Source organism: Bemisia tabaci, chromosome 5 (genome assembly GCF_918797505.1).
Source record: "Bemisia tabaci chromosome 5, PGI_BMITA_v3".
In the NCBI taxonomy this organism is placed as follows: Eukaryota; Metazoa; Arthropoda; class Insecta; order Hemiptera; family Aleyrodidae; genus Bemisia; species Bemisia tabaci.
Genome location: NC_092797.1, coordinates 30512396 through 30530165, shown reverse-complemented (window position 1 = coordinate 30530165; position 17770 = coordinate 30512396). Strand labels below are relative to the sequence as shown.

General features: G+C 36.7%; 2 protein-coding genes across 2 annotated transcripts; one reads left to right on the top strand and one right to left on the bottom strand.

Moving 5' to 3' along the window:
- Nucleotides 1-235: 235 nt before the first annotated feature.
- LOC109037477 (protein CNPPD1) lies at nucleotides 236-7050 on the bottom strand. Its single transcript, XM_019052171.2, has 6 exons — nucleotides 6857-7050; nucleotides 5927-6023; nucleotides 4884-5092; nucleotides 4394-4510; nucleotides 3838-4005; nucleotides 236-2564 (listed from the first exon to the last, which is right to left on the bottom strand). Exons 1-6 carry the CDS (start codon nucleotides 6911-6913, stop codon nucleotides 2082-2084), a joined length of 1131 nt encoding a protein of 376 aa, XP_018907716.2. The 5' UTR covers nucleotides 6914-7050; the 3' UTR covers nucleotides 236-2081.
- Nucleotides 7051-12031: 4981 nt separating this feature from the next.
- Nucleotides 12032-17660, top strand: LOC109037521 (uncharacterized). Its single transcript, XM_019052240.2, has 4 exons — nucleotides 12032-12668; nucleotides 13972-14067; nucleotides 14971-15170; nucleotides 17254-17660. The coding sequence occupies exons 1-4, from the start codon at nucleotides 12453-12455 to the stop codon at nucleotides 17441-17443; spliced, it is 702 nt and encodes a 233-aa protein (XP_018907785.2). The 5' UTR covers nucleotides 12032-12452; the 3' UTR covers nucleotides 17444-17660.
- The last annotated feature ends 110 nt before the right edge of the window (nucleotides 17661-17770 follow it).

Sequence of the window (17770 nt, the reverse complement as noted above, 5' to 3'; positions counted from 1 at the left end):
ATAATGAACACACGAATTGAATACAAGGAGAAAAAATCATAAGAGAAAAATAATTTTTTTGTATTTAAATGAGCATCATAAAACTGGAAATGATATGACTGTCACATTAAAAAATTTTGCATGAAAAAATGAAAATAATTAGCAGCAGATTGCTCAATTCTTTCAGTAGTAAACTTAAGTTGTGATTCAGTACACAGCAAACAGGTTCAAAAGGAGGAATAAGAACAGAAAAATATGGAAGAGGATCACCTTTTTATTAATGAAAAAAGGAACCTTCAAACAGAGGAAACAAAATATTTGATGAATTACAAATACTTATACCATAGCTCATAGTTATGTGTTATGGAAAAATGCATGAAGAGAGATGAGAGAAGAATAACATATTACGGGCTTTCAAACTCACTGGATGAACATAAATACATCTGCACTTAATGGGTACTGTCTCCAGAGAAAATGTCAAGGTTGAAAATTAGGTATCGTTTAAAGAGCTGAAACTCTTTGCAAGCTTTCTATTTTTCGTGAGATAAAAACCGGGAAATTAATACAGAATTAGTATCACTAGACAAAAAATAATTCAGTAGTAAATTAGTAGCTAATTAATATGATACCTTTGGAAAAAGCATTAATTCATTTCTTATAATAAAGCAAAATCCCTCAAGAGGCGGGAAATAAAATTAATAAAATAACTTAAAAGTAAGCATGTAAATGAAAACAGGAAATCGATACAGCCATAGGCAATATGGAGAAGATGCCTTTTCATACATTAAAAACCATTGGGTGTAAAAAACAATACGATCATGAACTAACTGCTAAAACTCTTGTTTCTAAGAAATTTTAAGCAAAGAAGGAGTCTTATGCTGAAAGGTATTAATCAGCCTTTTTATACTTCGAACATTTCATAATTCAATAATTTTTGCTTATTGCCACTTTTTTCTAAACAATGATACGGAAATATAGATATCTACAAAAACTAGGAGCAGCAGCGGTTTAATTACATAGGAGTCAAGAGGAAAAGTGCCACATTCTTTTTTTTCTCCAGAAAAATAGGCATTTCCATAGTTCTGAAATGGCTTAGATTATAAATTCTTACTAAATCTAGATTTTGTAATCAATGGCTTGGATGGCTTGCTTTTTAATAACCCTCTTAATATTTTCAAAGCACAAAATTAAGGTGCTGAGTGCTGAAAGGTCACTTTTCTGGATGTAATTAAAATGGGAAAAGTGCCCTGTCCCCACTCACCACCTTGATTTTGACAGAATAACTCTGGAAAGTTGCTCATTCATTTTTTTTTTCTTAAAAAAAAGGAGCACACCTGTCGGACAAAATTAAAGTATAAAATATTTGTAGGAACAACAAGCCGGAAACAAGGGGCAAACATTTTGTTTTTGTTGAGTGGCAAAAAAGCAAGATATCAGTGGGTGGATTGTAACTCTCAAAAGGTTTCCCAGTTTCAGTTAGTCAATAATGACAGAAAAATTGACAGTTTTAAATGGTTGGGTTTATCATAAATAGGTATATGTAATCTTCGAAAAAGCTTAAAGGTGGATAATGTTCAAGGAATAGAGATGAATTAGAAATTGAATGAGAGTTCAACAAAGAGGTAAAACCCAATTTTCGTAGCAATGTCTTTGAATCTATGATTAGCCAAGGAGATCTACAATGGCTAAAAGAACTTTATGACTTACATTAAATATCCGCAGGTAGGAAAATAAAGGTAGATAAAAATCACAGGCAACAATATTGAAAAAATCACTGCAGGCAAGGGGGGGGGGATTCCAGTTTCCATTACATATCAAACTATCAGAATTATGAAGAATAGAGACGGAAAAATAAAATTTCTATCGCCAAAAATGAAAATACGTAAACAGAGGTACACTTAAAAGAGAACCGGAAACAAGCTTTCCTCTGAAGAATTCGCACTTAAAACAAAATTACACTTAAACTTCTAAGGTCACTCAATGAGCTGAAAGTGGAAAAATAAAATAAAAAAGACTTTTTAGTTAGTAATGTAAAAAAATAAGGATATAAAAAATCTGATTTCTGGCTGTCACAGCACACTCTATATTATTTTATCTCATCTTCAATGTGTGGCATACTCAATTGTTGGAGATAAATACAACTGTGACAAGACACTAGAAGGCCAGTAAGATCTCACGAGTTCACTTGCTGCTGATACCCAAGAGTCAGTCTCTTTACCAAATTTCAGTCCTTGTAATCCATTTCCCCACGATATATCCAGGCTTGAATTGCCACAAGTTTCCGAAATAGCCTTTCTCACTAATAATTCATGACTGATCCATTTCTCAACATCAGCATTCAAGTTCAATTTAGATTCAAATACTCTTAAAACCGCTGCCATTTCATCTTCATTTAAGTCTATTTCATTAGCTACACTAGTATTGGAAGAATCGGGAGTTAAAACAGGAGAGTCGGAGGAAGTGCCAACATCCGTTGATAATTTAGAGAGTTGACTCAATGCAGTGCTAATCTGACTCACAGCCACAGATGATCCAAGGACAGTCAAGACAAAGGCAATGTAACTTGTAACACAGACAGCAGAGATCTAGAACATAAAATTCAAGATAACTCATAAATTTTGTTGAAAAATTAGTTATGCTAAAAAAATCATGTTTGGCAATAAGTCTGATTCAATAGGTACATATTAGATGGGTAGATGCATAATGTCTCAACTAAAAATAGGTGCATAATTAAGATGGAATTTTATCCCTTTCTGTAAGAGTTGAGGGCATTTTTATTTCTTTAAACTTTTTTTTTAAAATATTAACAGACACAATGGACTTCTCAGCAGTGTAAGAATTCAGTACTACGAGACATGCTCCTACACTTAAGTTTTATGCAGGCTCTGTTAAACATAAACCTATCAAAAACTTTTGAAAGCTGCTTATGAAATTCATGTTTGTTGTTACATTAGAATCAGTTGAAATTTCCTGGACCCAAGGAAAATCAAAATTAGTGTTGGTTCAATAGAGATTAAAAACAATCTAGTTCGCCCCACTATTAATAGACTTTAGCTTAGCAAAGTTTAACTACAACTGTAAATCACAAAACTCAGAAACTTGTAAAGAAAAATTTAGTGTACATAAAATTCTTTTGCTTTATCAAACGCGTATGAAAAGTATAGTTTTACCTTCCATATGACTTTGAAAGACTTTTGCATTTATAAAGAGCATAAAAGTTTTACTTAACAAACAAAAAAACGCCTTTTTCTCACTTGTAGGTTGAATTTGGAAACACTCAAGTTGATCACTGTATTTTACAGTTAGTTTCAATATGGAACCATATGCTGGAGCGTTTCTTTTTTTACCCTGTTTGGTGGTCCGTTTGCTGGTAAATAGCCAAAATATTTAAGGGCATTTGATTACGCCCAATAGTGAATTTGACTGTCCTCATTCTGACTTATCATCAACTGCAGCTGGATTTTCCCTTTTGAGCAACATTTTGAAATTGAACAAACCCAGAGGGGAGTATGACAAAATGCTTAAGCTCAAATAACTTAATACATTACTCATGCTCACATACTAAGTTCTAATGGGACTACTACGAGACGTCTGTTTCATAAAATAAAATAAAACAAATTCCAAAAACTTCCCTAAATAGGCGGAAAAAGAAAGAGAAAATGTTAAGAAAATCAGCATCTTCAGATCCTTTTTGAAAAGCAATACTTCTCATTCCTGCAAGCTTTTCTTCAATGCAGCTGAACTTCCATTCAAACTATGACCAAGAACATTGTTGGCAAATCGTAATTTGTGTTTCTGACAAACTAAGGTTCTTCTGCAGAAAAGAGGAAACGCTGAAAACTTCAATATTATTATTACCGTGAAGAATGATCTTGCTGCAGACAGAAAATCAACCATTTCTAGTAAAAACAGCAACTCTGTGTATGAGTAGTAACCTCTTTTGCGCCCTTCTTTCAATGCTAAATAAGATTCTAGATCTTCCAGTCTTGTCATAAATAATTCATCACTCACAAATAAATTCCAGTCCTGAAAAATAATTGGAAAAATTAAACATGAATACATATTACAAATGAGTGGGTCAATTTGGAACCCTCAGTTACCATCTCCATGGAGTGATCAATCATTAGCAGTATGTGCCATTAAATACAAATAGTTACTGTTATTGAAGTCAAGAATATTTACATGCTTATCATACTTAGTGCATCAATTTTATTGATCGAAGGGGCTAATTGAACAAATTAGGATATCTCTACTTTCAAAGCAAGCACGTATATTAAAACAAACACCATGTTTGTTATGACCATGATATGACTTTCATGAATTAGGATCAAATGTTTCAAATTAAAGAATTGTGTCAGCTCCTATGGTAAGACACTTCAGTATACAAAAATACAAACAAACAAGAATAACTTACCATAGCTTTCAAAAATTCCTTTTCTAATTGATTAATTTTCTTCCCTTCCATAGAGGAGAACACAGCCCAGTCATAATTATATTCATCTTCATCATTAAGGTACTTGCAGGCAACCATCTATCAAGAACAAAAGATAAAGCTCTTAAACTTGGAGGAAATAATTCAGTAAAGTTGATCAATTAGAAAAACCAGGCGAGCAAAGAAAAGGGCCCTTTTATGAGCTATTTAATTAGGTATTATAAATACACTAATTCATCATGTAACAACAAAAACAAGAACCTTTTTTACTGAGAGACAACAAAATTAAATTGAAGCAAACAGATTTGATTTTCCAATTTTAAGATTTTGAAAAGGCAACTGGAAACCCTAATTAGGATATTTCACGAAAATTGATTGAATGTCAGACATTGACCCAGTTTAAGGCCTTTTTCTGACCTTTAAATTACAGCTAAATAATTGAAAATAAAAAAAATTGAAGACATGTACTTACTAAGGAAATAACGAACAATTCAAACGGGGCTGATTTGTCTAAATAATCAGGATTACAACTTTTCAATCGTTCTAGGTAAACCAGGGCTAAGACCAAGGAGCTGGGATGGACACATGCTTTGCGGGAGAATTGAGCGGCTTCCTCGATTTGTAAACGTTCCAGACTTTCTCTCTCTCGTTTCACCTCAGAGTATAATTCAGCAGCTAGTTCTGGAAAAAAAAATGCACAATAAATTACAGCTGTTGAAATTGCTAACTTATTTAGTTTATGCATTGAAAAACAAGAATCCTGTAAGATTGAAACTTGACCACTGTCACCGCAAAAGTCATAAGGTTGGTCTGGCAAACAGTTCATTTTCCCTACAAGCACTGTTAAAATAGTTCGAAAGCATATGTATTTTGGCTTACTCCAACAACCATGACAGGCAAAATTTACGATTCATCGACCATAAAAATGTTCAAAAAGATCATTTAGCACAACTTTTTCAAGGTGGTGAGAGGAAGAGAAGGGGAAAAATTCTGCCCTCACAAGCCCAAGATAGGGCGTTTCTTACTCTTGAAAATGCACTGGAAAATCACATTTTAGTCAAATCCTAATTGTCAATCTTAATAGCACTGGGCTAGGGGCATGAATAATCATTTGCCTGACTCTACCTTTCACCCACCATATCTTGCAAAGGTAACTTTGGCGTTTTGTTTTTTTTTTCTTTTTTTAAACGGAAAAATAATCGGTTACTCCTTAGATTATGAGGTTTGCAAACAACTGCACAAAACTTAGAAAATTTATGAGGAAAAAGCTATTGCGACCAATTTTTGTTATGGAGGCATTCAAAGCACACATGATTTTGTCACAACTTTTCAATTTAATTTTATTTTCATGGTAGTCAAATTTTCTAGCTCAACACTGTACTCCGATGGTATTGAGGAAACAAGAGGGTTTAGAGGCTACCAAAAATTGATCACTCTTTTTATCAGATTCTTCTGAGATCCTAGGTAGAAGATAAATAAACTAGAGGGAATGCAAACAGAGGCAGAGATAATTACCAGTTACAGGAAGACTTAGGCGATCTGTGTTAGGCAATTTTCCGTAGTATAATGTTTTCTTGATTCGAGATAAAAATTCATCGTGGTTTCCAACGATCTGAAAATTGAAAGGTACACATAATAAAGTGGAACTGATGCTAAGCAAAGAAAAGAAGAGAAGAAAGATCTAGAGTGCGTTGCACAGGAGTATGCAGGGGATGAATTTACTTAGGTATTACTTATTTGTACAAAGATCCTATGACATGTAGTCATTAGTATAAAATATGATACTGGGGAAGGTAAAAAAGTCCATGATCAGGATGAAATTTAATCTTTTTTAAAATCTAAGTGATTGAAAAAATTGAGTTGAGTACGTAGGTCACTTAAATTCACCTATAATCTTTAAAATATTCACAAATACCTTCATTACAATGCCTGAATAGCAATTAAATTTTCAGTGATTCTTGAAAGCAAATAAAAATTACTCTATTTTCTAAACTGGAGCGACCTACTCTGTTTACACACCCACTATGTGAACAGATGTTCCACATGATGACTCGGGTGGTGCAAAATATGTGTCGCACAGCAATAAAGCCAACCATCCTGTTGGTTGCCATCATAGTCAAGTTATTGGGAAATTTATATTTCCTCTTAAATCAGTTACATGTCAATTAACTTAACTTTTGTTAGGGAGAGGTCAAAATGTATCAACAAGACACCGACAACAACAGGTCAATAGGAGGTTAACTGCGCTATTCATGAGAGGGTATCTTCAGAAGATGAGCATGCATTGAATGTAAAGTTTTGTTCATTTTATTTCCCATTGCTAAGTTGAGATAAAATGAACAAATTCTAATGACAGCAAATGAGAAAGATTTAAAGAAGAATCATCAAGTAACACAATGAGTGAGCATCAAGAAAAACTGAAGCCAACAATGCTGAATACAATACCTCTATTTTCGATTTATTTGAAGCGCACCGCTTCTTTTGAAGCTGCGAAAAATTCATTTTCTTCGTAGATATTTCGGCTCGAGTTTTGGGCACTACACTTAACACAAAAAATTACTATTTAGGAAGAAAAATCGTTCCCAATAGAAAATGATAACGATAACCTCTCCCTTCAGGACAAACAATTCGTCGACATAACATTGTGCAAGATGGTTACGGTTTTTGATGGCGTCATTATGAGTAACTTGTGTGACGTAGCCATGGTACCGATTTTATACTCGCGCTCAACGTTGATTGGTCGTTGCACTTAAGAAGCAGCGCACGGCGGGAAATTTGCGCGGGCAGGGAAAATGTAGCATTTAGACTTTATTTCCCGGACTCAAGACTACTAGTAAAAGTTCACGGAACTTCACGCGAAATTTCAGTTCCATAAACCTATCTCTGTGCGGACAAGGCCTTTCATTTGTAAGAAATGAACCAAAAAATTATAAAAGAACAAACATTAATGTGGTTCAATAATTTTAACTTCCGCCGCCGCGCCGCGTCGACCGCACTGTGTTTGACGCAATGCGTGAAGTATTCATGCACTCTTGTAGGCGCTAATATGTGTTACATGCCAACCGCCGCGCCGAGGGCTTCTCCTTTTCATCTCAAGTCCTCGTCATCATTGCTCTCTGCGCCGCGCCGCTCCAGACCAAATTGCGTGTTTGGTTTCTCTCTTAACTCGACTAATTTAAAGTGCGCAGTCTTTTGTATCACCGAAAGACAACAAAATTAGAAATTAATATACTCTCAGGAAATGAGAGATTTTGTCACCTCTTCTTGTTTGTAATTTTTTTCTGAATCCGATTTTTTTACATACATTTAAAAAAATTGCAAAATTTGCCGCCCTCAAAATTTGCCGTTATGGGCCGCGGCCCATGTGGCCACCCCCTCAATCCGGCCCTGTATGAAGGATCTCATCCTGCGGGTCTTCCAATTTTCATGGTATTTTTTTTATTTTTATTATTTTTTCTTTCTATTTTATTTTATTTTATTATAATTTTCTTCCCTTACATATCAAGCCGCTACCTCAGCGCACAAGAGCGCTCTGCGACTCCAAATCGCCATCGGAATCGATCCTCCCACAAATCATCGTGCAGATTACACCGTCTGATCTCCCCCTCCACTCCTTCCCGCCAATCTTTTACTCGACGTCCTCGCCGCCTTCTTCCGGGAGGAACCCAATCAAATACCTTTCTGGGCAACCTACTATCTGCCATTCTCCGCACATGTCCATACCAAACCAGCAGCTGGTTTGGTATGGTAATTTTCTTTTAGTTCACTTTATTATTTTGTTTTTATCATATTATATGTTATTTTCGATTATTTTCTTATTTTATTTTAGTTAAGTTATTTTACTTTTTTTTTTTTTTTTATTTCAATTTATTTTACTTTACTTTAAGACATCCTAACCGCCTCAAATCTACAGATTGTCTTGCTAGTAAAGTATATATATTTACAACATTTCAGGTCAAAACGCAGTAAACCCCGAGAGTAAATTAAGCGATAACAGATGTAGTTAGGATGATCCTGTTATCGATCGAAATCTGTATAAGCTTCATTAGGCGAGGAAGATCTGCGTTCTCAAAATTCCTGCTCGCAGTTGAGAGTACTCGACGAAAATCACCGAAATCGATGAGGCACTTGTTGGAGTCGCAAAACAGGGGGGGGGGGGGTCGGAGGGAGGGGGAGGGGGCGTTAAACGTGCGTTACTTAGCCGCCCAGAAAGATCAACGTAGGCGGCGCTTAATTTTCTTCGAAGTGGGTCAGGGAGCGGAAAGAAAACAGTTTCTCGAGCAAAACTGAAATCTCGAGGTCCGACGCTGGAGCTCGCCTCTCATTCCTTAGTATTTCGAATAAAATAATTAAATAGCTGGAATACTCGCCAATACAGCGCCTGAGCTTAGACGAAGTAATGCCAGTTAGTCAGTTTTCAGGTTTTTCAGTTCAATTTCAGTTCGCAATTTCAGTTTCACACGACAATTTTTGGGACGTTACTGCCGTCTCCATCACGAATGAATTCCCCCCCCCCCCCTAATCCCCGCTACGTTCATTCTAAGCGTCTTTCCTTTCCCCGGTTTTTTTTTCCTCCTAAGACTTCGAGTTTTCTGAAAAAAGAAAGGTTAGATATTGGTCGATGAGGCGGTATAAGAAGGAGGAGTATTAAAAGGGCAGCATAAAATATGAGCATAAGCAGGATTTATCCAGTGGCGTGGCGTGAATTGCGATATATCGTTTTATATGTAATTTAAATCAATGGTAAAGAATCGATTATTGAGGTGTTCGCTACGAACGACGAACGCCCTGTTTATCGATCCTTTTCCATAGATTTAAATGACATAACAATCGATACATCGCAAAGCACGCCACGTCACTGGTTAGTATAATAAGCTGTCTTGTATTCTGTAACCTATCAGAGGCTACATCGGCGTTATATGGAGAGGGTGAGGAGGGGAATTTAGGTGGTAAAACTCCCAAACCACGTATCTCGTTTCCCGTGTTTCAGAATCTCCGCTCCCTTTTTATTTTCTTAAAGGATAACAAATCAGCAATTTTCCTTGAAGTTTTCGCAGAATTTTCCTCGCGCAGACAAGAAAAATCAAGGAGGTTTCAATGCATTGACGTTGAGTAGTTCTCCATTTAAAAAATGAAGTATGACGGGAGGTCTGCAACGTCGCAAACCGAGATACATGGTTTGAAAGTTTAACCATCGGTTGCTTCTCCTACCCCTGACTTGCCCCTCTGTCCTCTCTGAGGCGAAATTAACGGGGATTAGGTAAATTTTGGGCTACGTGCATTTTGTTAAATTTAATGGAATTTATTGAAATTTCATGAAGTTTTGCCTTCCTCTACCCGCCAAACTTTGCCCACTCCTCTCGCAAAATTTGGCTGATTTCAATTAATGGCCTTTGAGTATTTCAGTCAAGTAACACAACTAGCAACTGCAGTGGATTCACAGGAGGTTTTTTTTTTTCAGTGGAGTTTTGCAGTGGCAGGAATCGTATAATTGATTTCAATTATTCAATTTAACAGGCTATCAAAAAACGACGACTTGCTTACATACAATAATCTGCAATCAATACTCACAAAGACGGAAAACAGCCTTTTAAAACAAGGTATATTGCACAATCCTCCGCGGTAGTGCATGTTTTTGTTCGTTCGGAGGTCCTTACTCATAATTTTCTTTCGTCCCTTTTAAAGAAAAGCATACAAACAGACTTGAATGAAAAACGAAAAAAAATGAAGTAAAAAACTTGCAACGTCACCAATTGAGGGATGAAAGTTGTTTATCTCATCGTCGGTGATGAGAAAATGTGTAACTACACACGCGCTTTAGTGAAATTCTAGCGGTAACCGTCGCAATCTTCCGCCATCTGGTCGAAGCTATACTCTTGAAGGCGCTCTGAGCAACTATTCCACCTCAGAAGTATTGCACAGTATCAGACGAAAATGAAGGCGCGCTAACGTTCGCAAATTGAATGGTATATCGTTCACCACTGTGTAAAGTCCTGTTCATCGTACGATATGAAGTTCCTGTTCGATGGATTTTTATAAAGCTTAGTGCACGGGGGTATTTTTGACGCAGGAGTTGAATTTTTATTCAAACTTTCGAAATTCCAAAATCCAAAATGGTGGATGAGACTGAAAATACTGTATCAGCTCCTACTCAATCGATTTTTGTGAAACTTGGTGGCAGTGGGTACTCCGTGATGTTTAACTTGAAATTTAAGTCAAATTTTCAAAATTCAAAAATCCAAAATGGCAGAAGTGGCCTATAATGCAATCTTGGCGCCTTCAAGATTATCAAATCTCTATTATCCAGGTATATATATTCTTTTTCTGTTCAGTTTCAAAATCGATGTACTCTCAGCTGATGTATACTCGATATCTGTGGGCTCCTCGACTTTTTTTCTTGACACTGCAGCTTGTTTATTTATTTAAGTCTCAATTATTTCATTCCTTTCTCGAAGAAATGTAATCAAACTTCATAATCTTTACATTTTTTACGCAAATGCGATGCACAGAGCACAGATATGTTTCCTTTTTTTTCTTTCAATTTCTTTAGAGAAAAAGAGAATTTTTTAGGCTCGCAAATGAAAGATATAGCATGCTTGATTTATCCATTGATTTTCAAGGCGCGCGTTTAAGATTCGCAATCACACTCAAGGCCACAACTCATTACGCCGGTAGGTCTTCTGGTAATGACATATCGGAGCAACGCACCATTTGCGGGTAAATTTTTGTTATCAGAACTCTGCTTAACAGAGCAGAAAATGTTTGAACAATAAGTCAGACCTTTATGTCCGGCTTAATTCAGCGCTGATATGAACTGTTCGGCCTTCACTGCGCTTGGAGAATGCTCCGGCCTCACCCACATGACCGCACGAAAACAGTCAAGATGTTCCTTGTGTGAGTGCACTCATCCCTTCCTTCCGTGTTTGCGTAAAGACAATCACTCCGCCCCTTTCATCCAACACCCCGTTCCGCTCATAGTTTTTCATAGATATTCAGCCTAGAATATCACTATGAATATTGAATATATGAAGCAGAAAATATATTCAAAATAAAAATAATTTTATATCAAAGTTCAGAATTTACGTGAAGGAAGAGAAATGATTAATGGGTGTCTGTACCCCTGCAGCCATTGGCTCAATTTGTAAATTCATGTATTTCAAAGTTATTCCGAGGGGCAATTACATTGGTGACTGCGCCTTTATACTGTTTACTCAAACAGTTTACCCGATATAATACAAGGAAAAATATATTCAAACATTTAAGTAGATGAAAAACTTAGATTAGGGTGCTTAAACGAACATTTCAGTTTTTGGATTGAAAACTGTCTTTTTTAGTATTATTATTTATTAATTTTTCAGTTGCGTTAAGGTTGAATATATTTGAATAACAGGAAAAAATGCGGCGATTGACCTGGCAATTGACCGGTCAATCGCCCAAAAAAAAAAAAAAAAAAAAAAAAAACTACGTAGTTTTTTAAAAAGCGAGTTAATCTTGGGGGGATGAAAGTTCTGCCACAGCAAGCCTTTGTCACCTCACACGGACGCTTACTGCGACATTTTCTAAGGTTATGGATTTGCAAAATTACATCCGTAATGAATTAATCGGTGGAAGATGTTGAATTAGCTAAATATCTTCAGTGGTCGTGATAGGGACAACGTTTAAATGAATTTCACTTAGCTCCCTCCCTTGAACACAAGGCAAAGATTATAAGAAGGAATCAGACATTGTAGACGGTCTGATTCAGCTCAAGATGAAAAAAAAAAAAAAATAAAACAAGGCATTAACGGACACGCTTCCAAAATAATGATCTTCCGCTGTCCTGTTATCATACTCGTCTCTTAGCAATCATTGCGGATCCATAAACAAATTGATTGGTTAAAAGCAAAAACAATGAATTACTGAGAACCCTAACCGACCAGCATTTCGCCGGAAATGGCGACCAAAATTCCAGTTGACCACAGCGTAAGGTGAAGTTTAAGATAAATTTCAGTTGAATTTAGGCACTTCATACTTAATGCGGAGGGAAGTATGATTTTCCACGATGCCGCGAGATGGAGGAGGACTCGTGGACTCCGTGATGAACATGGCGGATCAGCTGGACGTTCTACTCGAGCCGATGAAATGTGGCGTCTCTGCTTTTTCAGCGTTGCCAACTCTCTTCTACCTCAGCGGCACTGTCATGCTTCTCCATCAGATTGTCACCACCTCTGGTCGAACTTTATTTTGGAGAAGAACGCATCGAGATTTAATCCTTCAGGTAGGCAGAGAAGCTCCCTGAACTTATCACACTTGATTTTCAGGTGCCCTCGAATTGAGCATATCTCGTTTGGACATCATTCGGAAATTGAGTATTTATCTTGTATCATGCAGGTGTCACATATTTTTTCTTAAAAAGTTTTATTTTACGTTTTTTGGGTTTTTTTTGTATCGTTTCGATAGCTATTTCCTGTACTTACATGTAGTCGAAAATCTGTTTCTCAGACATTTTGAAGAGCATTGGCAAAATATTTAGTCGAACTGAAATCAGGGCCGGATTTAGGCGGTGGCCACATGGGCCGCGAAATTGACGGCAAATTTAGGGGGGGGGGGAATTTTGCAATTTTTTTAAATGAGGTATAAAAAAAGTAAAAATTACAAATGAAAAAAGGGGACAAAATCTCTCTTTTCTTGAGATTATAGTAATTTCTACTTTTGTCGACTTTTGGCGATACAAGAGACATCACCTTTAACTAGTCGAGTTAAGAGAGAAACCATACACGCAATTTGGCCTGGAATGCGCATGAAAGCAATGATGACGAGGACTTGAGATGAAAAGGAGAAGCCCTCGGCGCTGTAACAAATATAGTAGCGCCTACAAGACTGCACGAATACTTCACGCATTGCGCCAAACACAGTGCGGTCAGCAGCGGTCGGCGTGAAACGCATAGCGCCTACAAGACTGTAGGGGTACTTCACGCATTGCGCCAAACACAAAGTGGTCAGCGCGGCGCGACGGTAGACGTTAAAATGATTAAACCGCATTTAGGTTTGTTTTTTCATAATTTTTTCAATCACTTCTTATAAATGGAAGGCCTTGTATCCACATAGAGATAGGTTTACGGAACTTAATTTTCGCGCAAAGCTCCGTGAACTTTAGCTAGTAGTGTTGACAGGGCTTTCGCAAAAAATGTGTCCAACACGAGTAAACGCGTCTTATGCGCCCCTCCTCGTCAGGCACGTTTACTTGATAGTTTTTATTAATGTTTCAAAACGAAAAAGGAGGGGGCAGCAAGTAGGTGAATCCGGCCTGACTGAAATAATAACAAATTCATGCTAAATCTTACTCTACAATATAAAATCATGAGGGTAGCGTATCACGTTAATCATGTCACAAACCGGTTTCTTCTCCCTCTTCCCTTCCTTTCTCATCCTGTGCCCGATTTTCCTCACTTTCGCCTAATTAGGTACTGGTGAAAGTACGAGTTTGCCTTCTGCACGGCTTGTATTTGCCATTAATTTTAGAGACGAGCAATGAATTCCTTACGAATTGCCTAATAAATGAAAATTATTTACGTTTACAGGAGATACTCCTCGTTTGGTTGATTGGACAATCTTTGAGGCTATGGTGGACCATAGTAAAATTCATCAGTATTTTTGCAGCATGGTTATGGAACGAGGTACTTTCTCTTCGTTTTATTACTTGCAGAAATGATTTATGTGATATAAATACTATACCTCCGTTGTCAAAGGAACATGAAGAATCTATGCTTGCGTTAATAACTACGTAATAATTATGTTGCGACAAAATTTATAATTTTTTGACTCAAATAATAGAAGATCACGATTTTGTCAATTCAGGACACATCATGTTCAACTAATAATATCTTTTTGGATCAATTTTTACCTATTTTTCGTCAAACGCATTTGTTTAGCTGTTATACTGTCGTGCTAAGGAAGGACGTCGTATGAACATTCAAGAGTTGCTAGATTTCCTTCGATAAAATGCTTATTTTTTGGGAAATTTATGAATGTTTTTTCTTAAAATTTGCAGAGTCTTAAGGTAAAATTGCGTACTAAAGTATCTGAAAAATAGGTAGGAAAATATTCATAAATTTACCAGGAAATTCGCGTTTTATCATAGGAAATCTGGCAACGCCTGAAGATTCATACTGCGTTTTTCCTTAGCACGGCAGTATACTATGAAAATAAAACAGAAAAATCTACAAAACAATTTTCCTCCCTTGAAATTTAACTGCCTCGGTTGCCTGCACTGTAAAATGCATGCACCTCAGCATTTTAAAACTTACGCTTTAAATAGGTTGTCTTTTTTGCGTAGTGAAAAGTGAAAGAAGAAATAAAAAGGAAAGCATTACATGTAAAAGTAAGAAGTGAAAGAACATTCGCTCGGAGGAAGAAAAGTCAAAATCATGGATGATTATTTTCAATAATTACTACCATTATAGAATTCATATTACATTTTCTAGCACAGCTTTTTAAGCGACTATCCGCTGTTTAATTAATCATTCACCCAGAGGATGACATTTGTGAGTGACTAACCAAGTTTGGTTCATTTTACTCAGATGGTAATGATGTATCCTCCAACAAGTTACTACGAGCTTCTTAATGGATATAAGCCTGTCCCAAGTTTACCAGTGCCCATCCTTTTCGTTCTCGAGCCAGGCACATTGAAAAATATTATTCTAATGGTTCTCTCAATTCTACCTTTGGTATTCATCCAGAACATTCAAAGCCGGGGTAATTTATCCCACTTCATGTTTTGGTAAGTATAAAATAATTAGGGGGTACCTACAGCCTTTGGTCGCAAGTGTGAGAAAAATGTAAACTTTAGAATGACAGGCTGACAAAGGTAACCTCTTGTTTTCGCTCGATGACTGTCCGTGTTGCATACCTGAAAAAATCAAGGCGCTTCATAGCGTCTCATCTTGGAAGAGTCACCTCGCGTATGATTCTGACGGTTGAACCAGACTTAACGATTTTGATTTATGAAAAGATGAATCAGAGAAGAGTTCAAACAGTGACTTGTAACCATTACTCTTCGCGTTAATGGTTATTTTTCAAAATATTTGAGAATGAAATATCAGGCAATTAGAACATAGCATTGAGATGCACCTGAAGAAAACCGATTCTTCTCCTAAATCTGAGGTTTTACAAGTGGACGAATACGGGTGTATAGTTATGACCAACAGATTTTTTTCCCAGAAATATATTTAGACATCCACGATCATTTTTTTAATCTTTAAATGCGATCTATGAAACCATGTATTGCACGGAGCCAAAAGCGGGATGACCGAGTCAATTTCTAAACTTATGGCGTAACGAGAAAAGCAAAGTTCCAAAAAGTAACTCTAAATCAGATTCAGTGAAATAGGGCCCTTTTTTTATACGATATTCTCTGCTATCGAATCTCTCGGGTCGAGGTTAAGGAGAGGGGTTAGCGTCTGCATGCATGACCGTAGCCTCTGTAACAGATTCATCCGTGTATGCAGAGTCTACGAGATACGTTTATGAGGCTCTCGTAAGCAAAGTAATCAACTTTTTACGGTGGAACAAAGCTGAAAACGAGGACAGAAAATGATAAGTCGCATCGCATTGCGCGATAACAAACAGTTTTTACAGCATCATTTACGCCGTTTCCTCCATCCTCTGACGCGCTTAAAAATGCATTTCTCTCATTTGTTTTTTATGAAAAATCAGAGCAAAAGCTGGTTTTACTCTACTTTTTTGGTCCGAAGTTCGTTAGGATTCACCAGATGTGCATATCGTAGAATAGCACTTACAGGTATTTGAAAGTGAACTCTTCCAATGCGTTCTATTATATTCTGCTTGCTGAGGAAGAACGCCGTATGAACCTTCAGGCATTGCCAAATCTCCACAGATTAAATACGAATTTTCAAGAGCATTTGTGAATTTTTTTACTCCAAATTTTCAGATAATTTTGTACGTAATTTAATCTGAAATATCTGAAAATCTTAGGGTAAAATATGCATGAATTTCGTCAAAAATACATGTTTTAGCAAGGGAAATTTGGCAACTCTCGAATATTCATACGACGTTCTTCCTTAGCACGGCAGTATACAGGAATAGAAAATCCAACGAGCGAGAACTGCGCTTATTAGATTTTATCAGGCGAGCTCATATCCACTATAACCATATGGAGAAAGCTTCGTAAGTTAGTAACTATTACAGTGCTCTGATTTTAGACCTGCTGTTTCAAACCATCGTTCACGTGGTGCGAGAGGATATGAACTGTAAACGCAAACGCTATGATTCTCAAATATATGTAGTTATTTTTTGCAGTTGGTGTTCTAGGAGAACGAAGAACCCTTCGCCTGAAGTTTGACAAATAATAAATTACAAGGCTAATCTGCTTGGGTTTGAAACCCATTCTCGGAATCGAAAAACAATTTTTTTTTTCTTATCTGAGACTGTTTAGAGAGAGGCACCCACAATTACCTCTCGTAAATACAATTATTTTAAACATAAAATTGGTGATTGAAAAGTTTCGGCCTTTATTAAACGTGCTTTCGTTGGATATCGGGATTACAGTAGAGCTAACGATATTTTACCATTGATTGAAGGTAAATGGTTGCGTCTAATAAATCAAGTGTCAAACACTTATAAACCTTGCATTTTTCACTAGCCAGAGGGGCTCTTGAATCACCTATAGTTCTTGCAAGACTAGTACAGAACTAAAATGGATAATTTCGGTCTTATTTAAGACTGTCTCCCTCTACAGTAAATTTTTCCTCTATAGCAAGATCGTCATGTTACTATTCCCCCTCCAAACAGCAGATTTGAGCAGTTAATCAGAGTAACGAGGTTTCTTGTTCTGCATTTTTCAGGATAGGTGCAAACCGCCGAACTAGATCCGAAATCGGCACTGCTGGCTATTATCTTGAACGGCCAATACCCATTACTGTCAACATATCAGACGAGTCACCAGGAACATCATTCAGAAATTCAGATCCTAGTTTCTTTAGTGAGGAGTTTGCCTGGATGAATAAATCCAAACAACGCTCAAAATCGATTTAGTGTTCCTGATGCTCTTCCAGACATCAATTTGTATTTCTTTTATTTCCTTATTTTTCCCTCATTGTGAGCATAGCATCCAGTTAATACTTCACCCTAATGAACTTGCAAAAAGCTGTAGATCATGAATAGGTATATTTCCAGACTATTTGTTTTAAATACGAGTAACATGCAAAGTAGCATATTGACGGTGGAAGTCCGAGACCGTGTATCTTGGTTTGCGACGGCGCAGACTTCCTGTCATACTTTCTTATTTAAATGGAAAATTACTCATATGCAATTCTTAAAAACTGCCGTGATTTTTCTTTTCTGTGCGAAGAAAATTCTGAA

Coding starts and splice junctions, on each gene's coding strand:
- LOC109037477 (XM_019052171.2), bottom strand. CDS start 6,913: ATGAATTTTTCGCAGCTTCAAAAGAAGCGGTGCGCTTCAAATAAATCG. Junction 6,024..6,856: donor CAAATAAATCGAAAATAGAG/GTATTGTATTCA, acceptor TTCAATTTTCAG/ATCGTTGGAAACCACGATGA. Junction 2,565..3,837: donor CAGCAAGATCATTCTTCACG/GTAATAATAATA, acceptor TTTATGTTCTAG/ATCTCTGCTGTCTGTGTTAC.
- LOC109037521 (XM_019052240.2), top strand. CDS start 12,453: ATGCCGCGAGATGGAGGAGGACTCGTGGACTCCGTGATGAACATGGCG. Junction 14,068..14,970: donor CAGCATGGTTATGGAACGAG/GTACTTTCTCTT, acceptor CATTTTACTCAG/ATGGTAATGATGTATCCTCC. Junction 15,171..17,253: donor TTATCCCACTTCATGTTTTG/GTAAGTATAAAA, acceptor TGCATTTTTCAG/GATAGGTGCAAACCGCCGAA.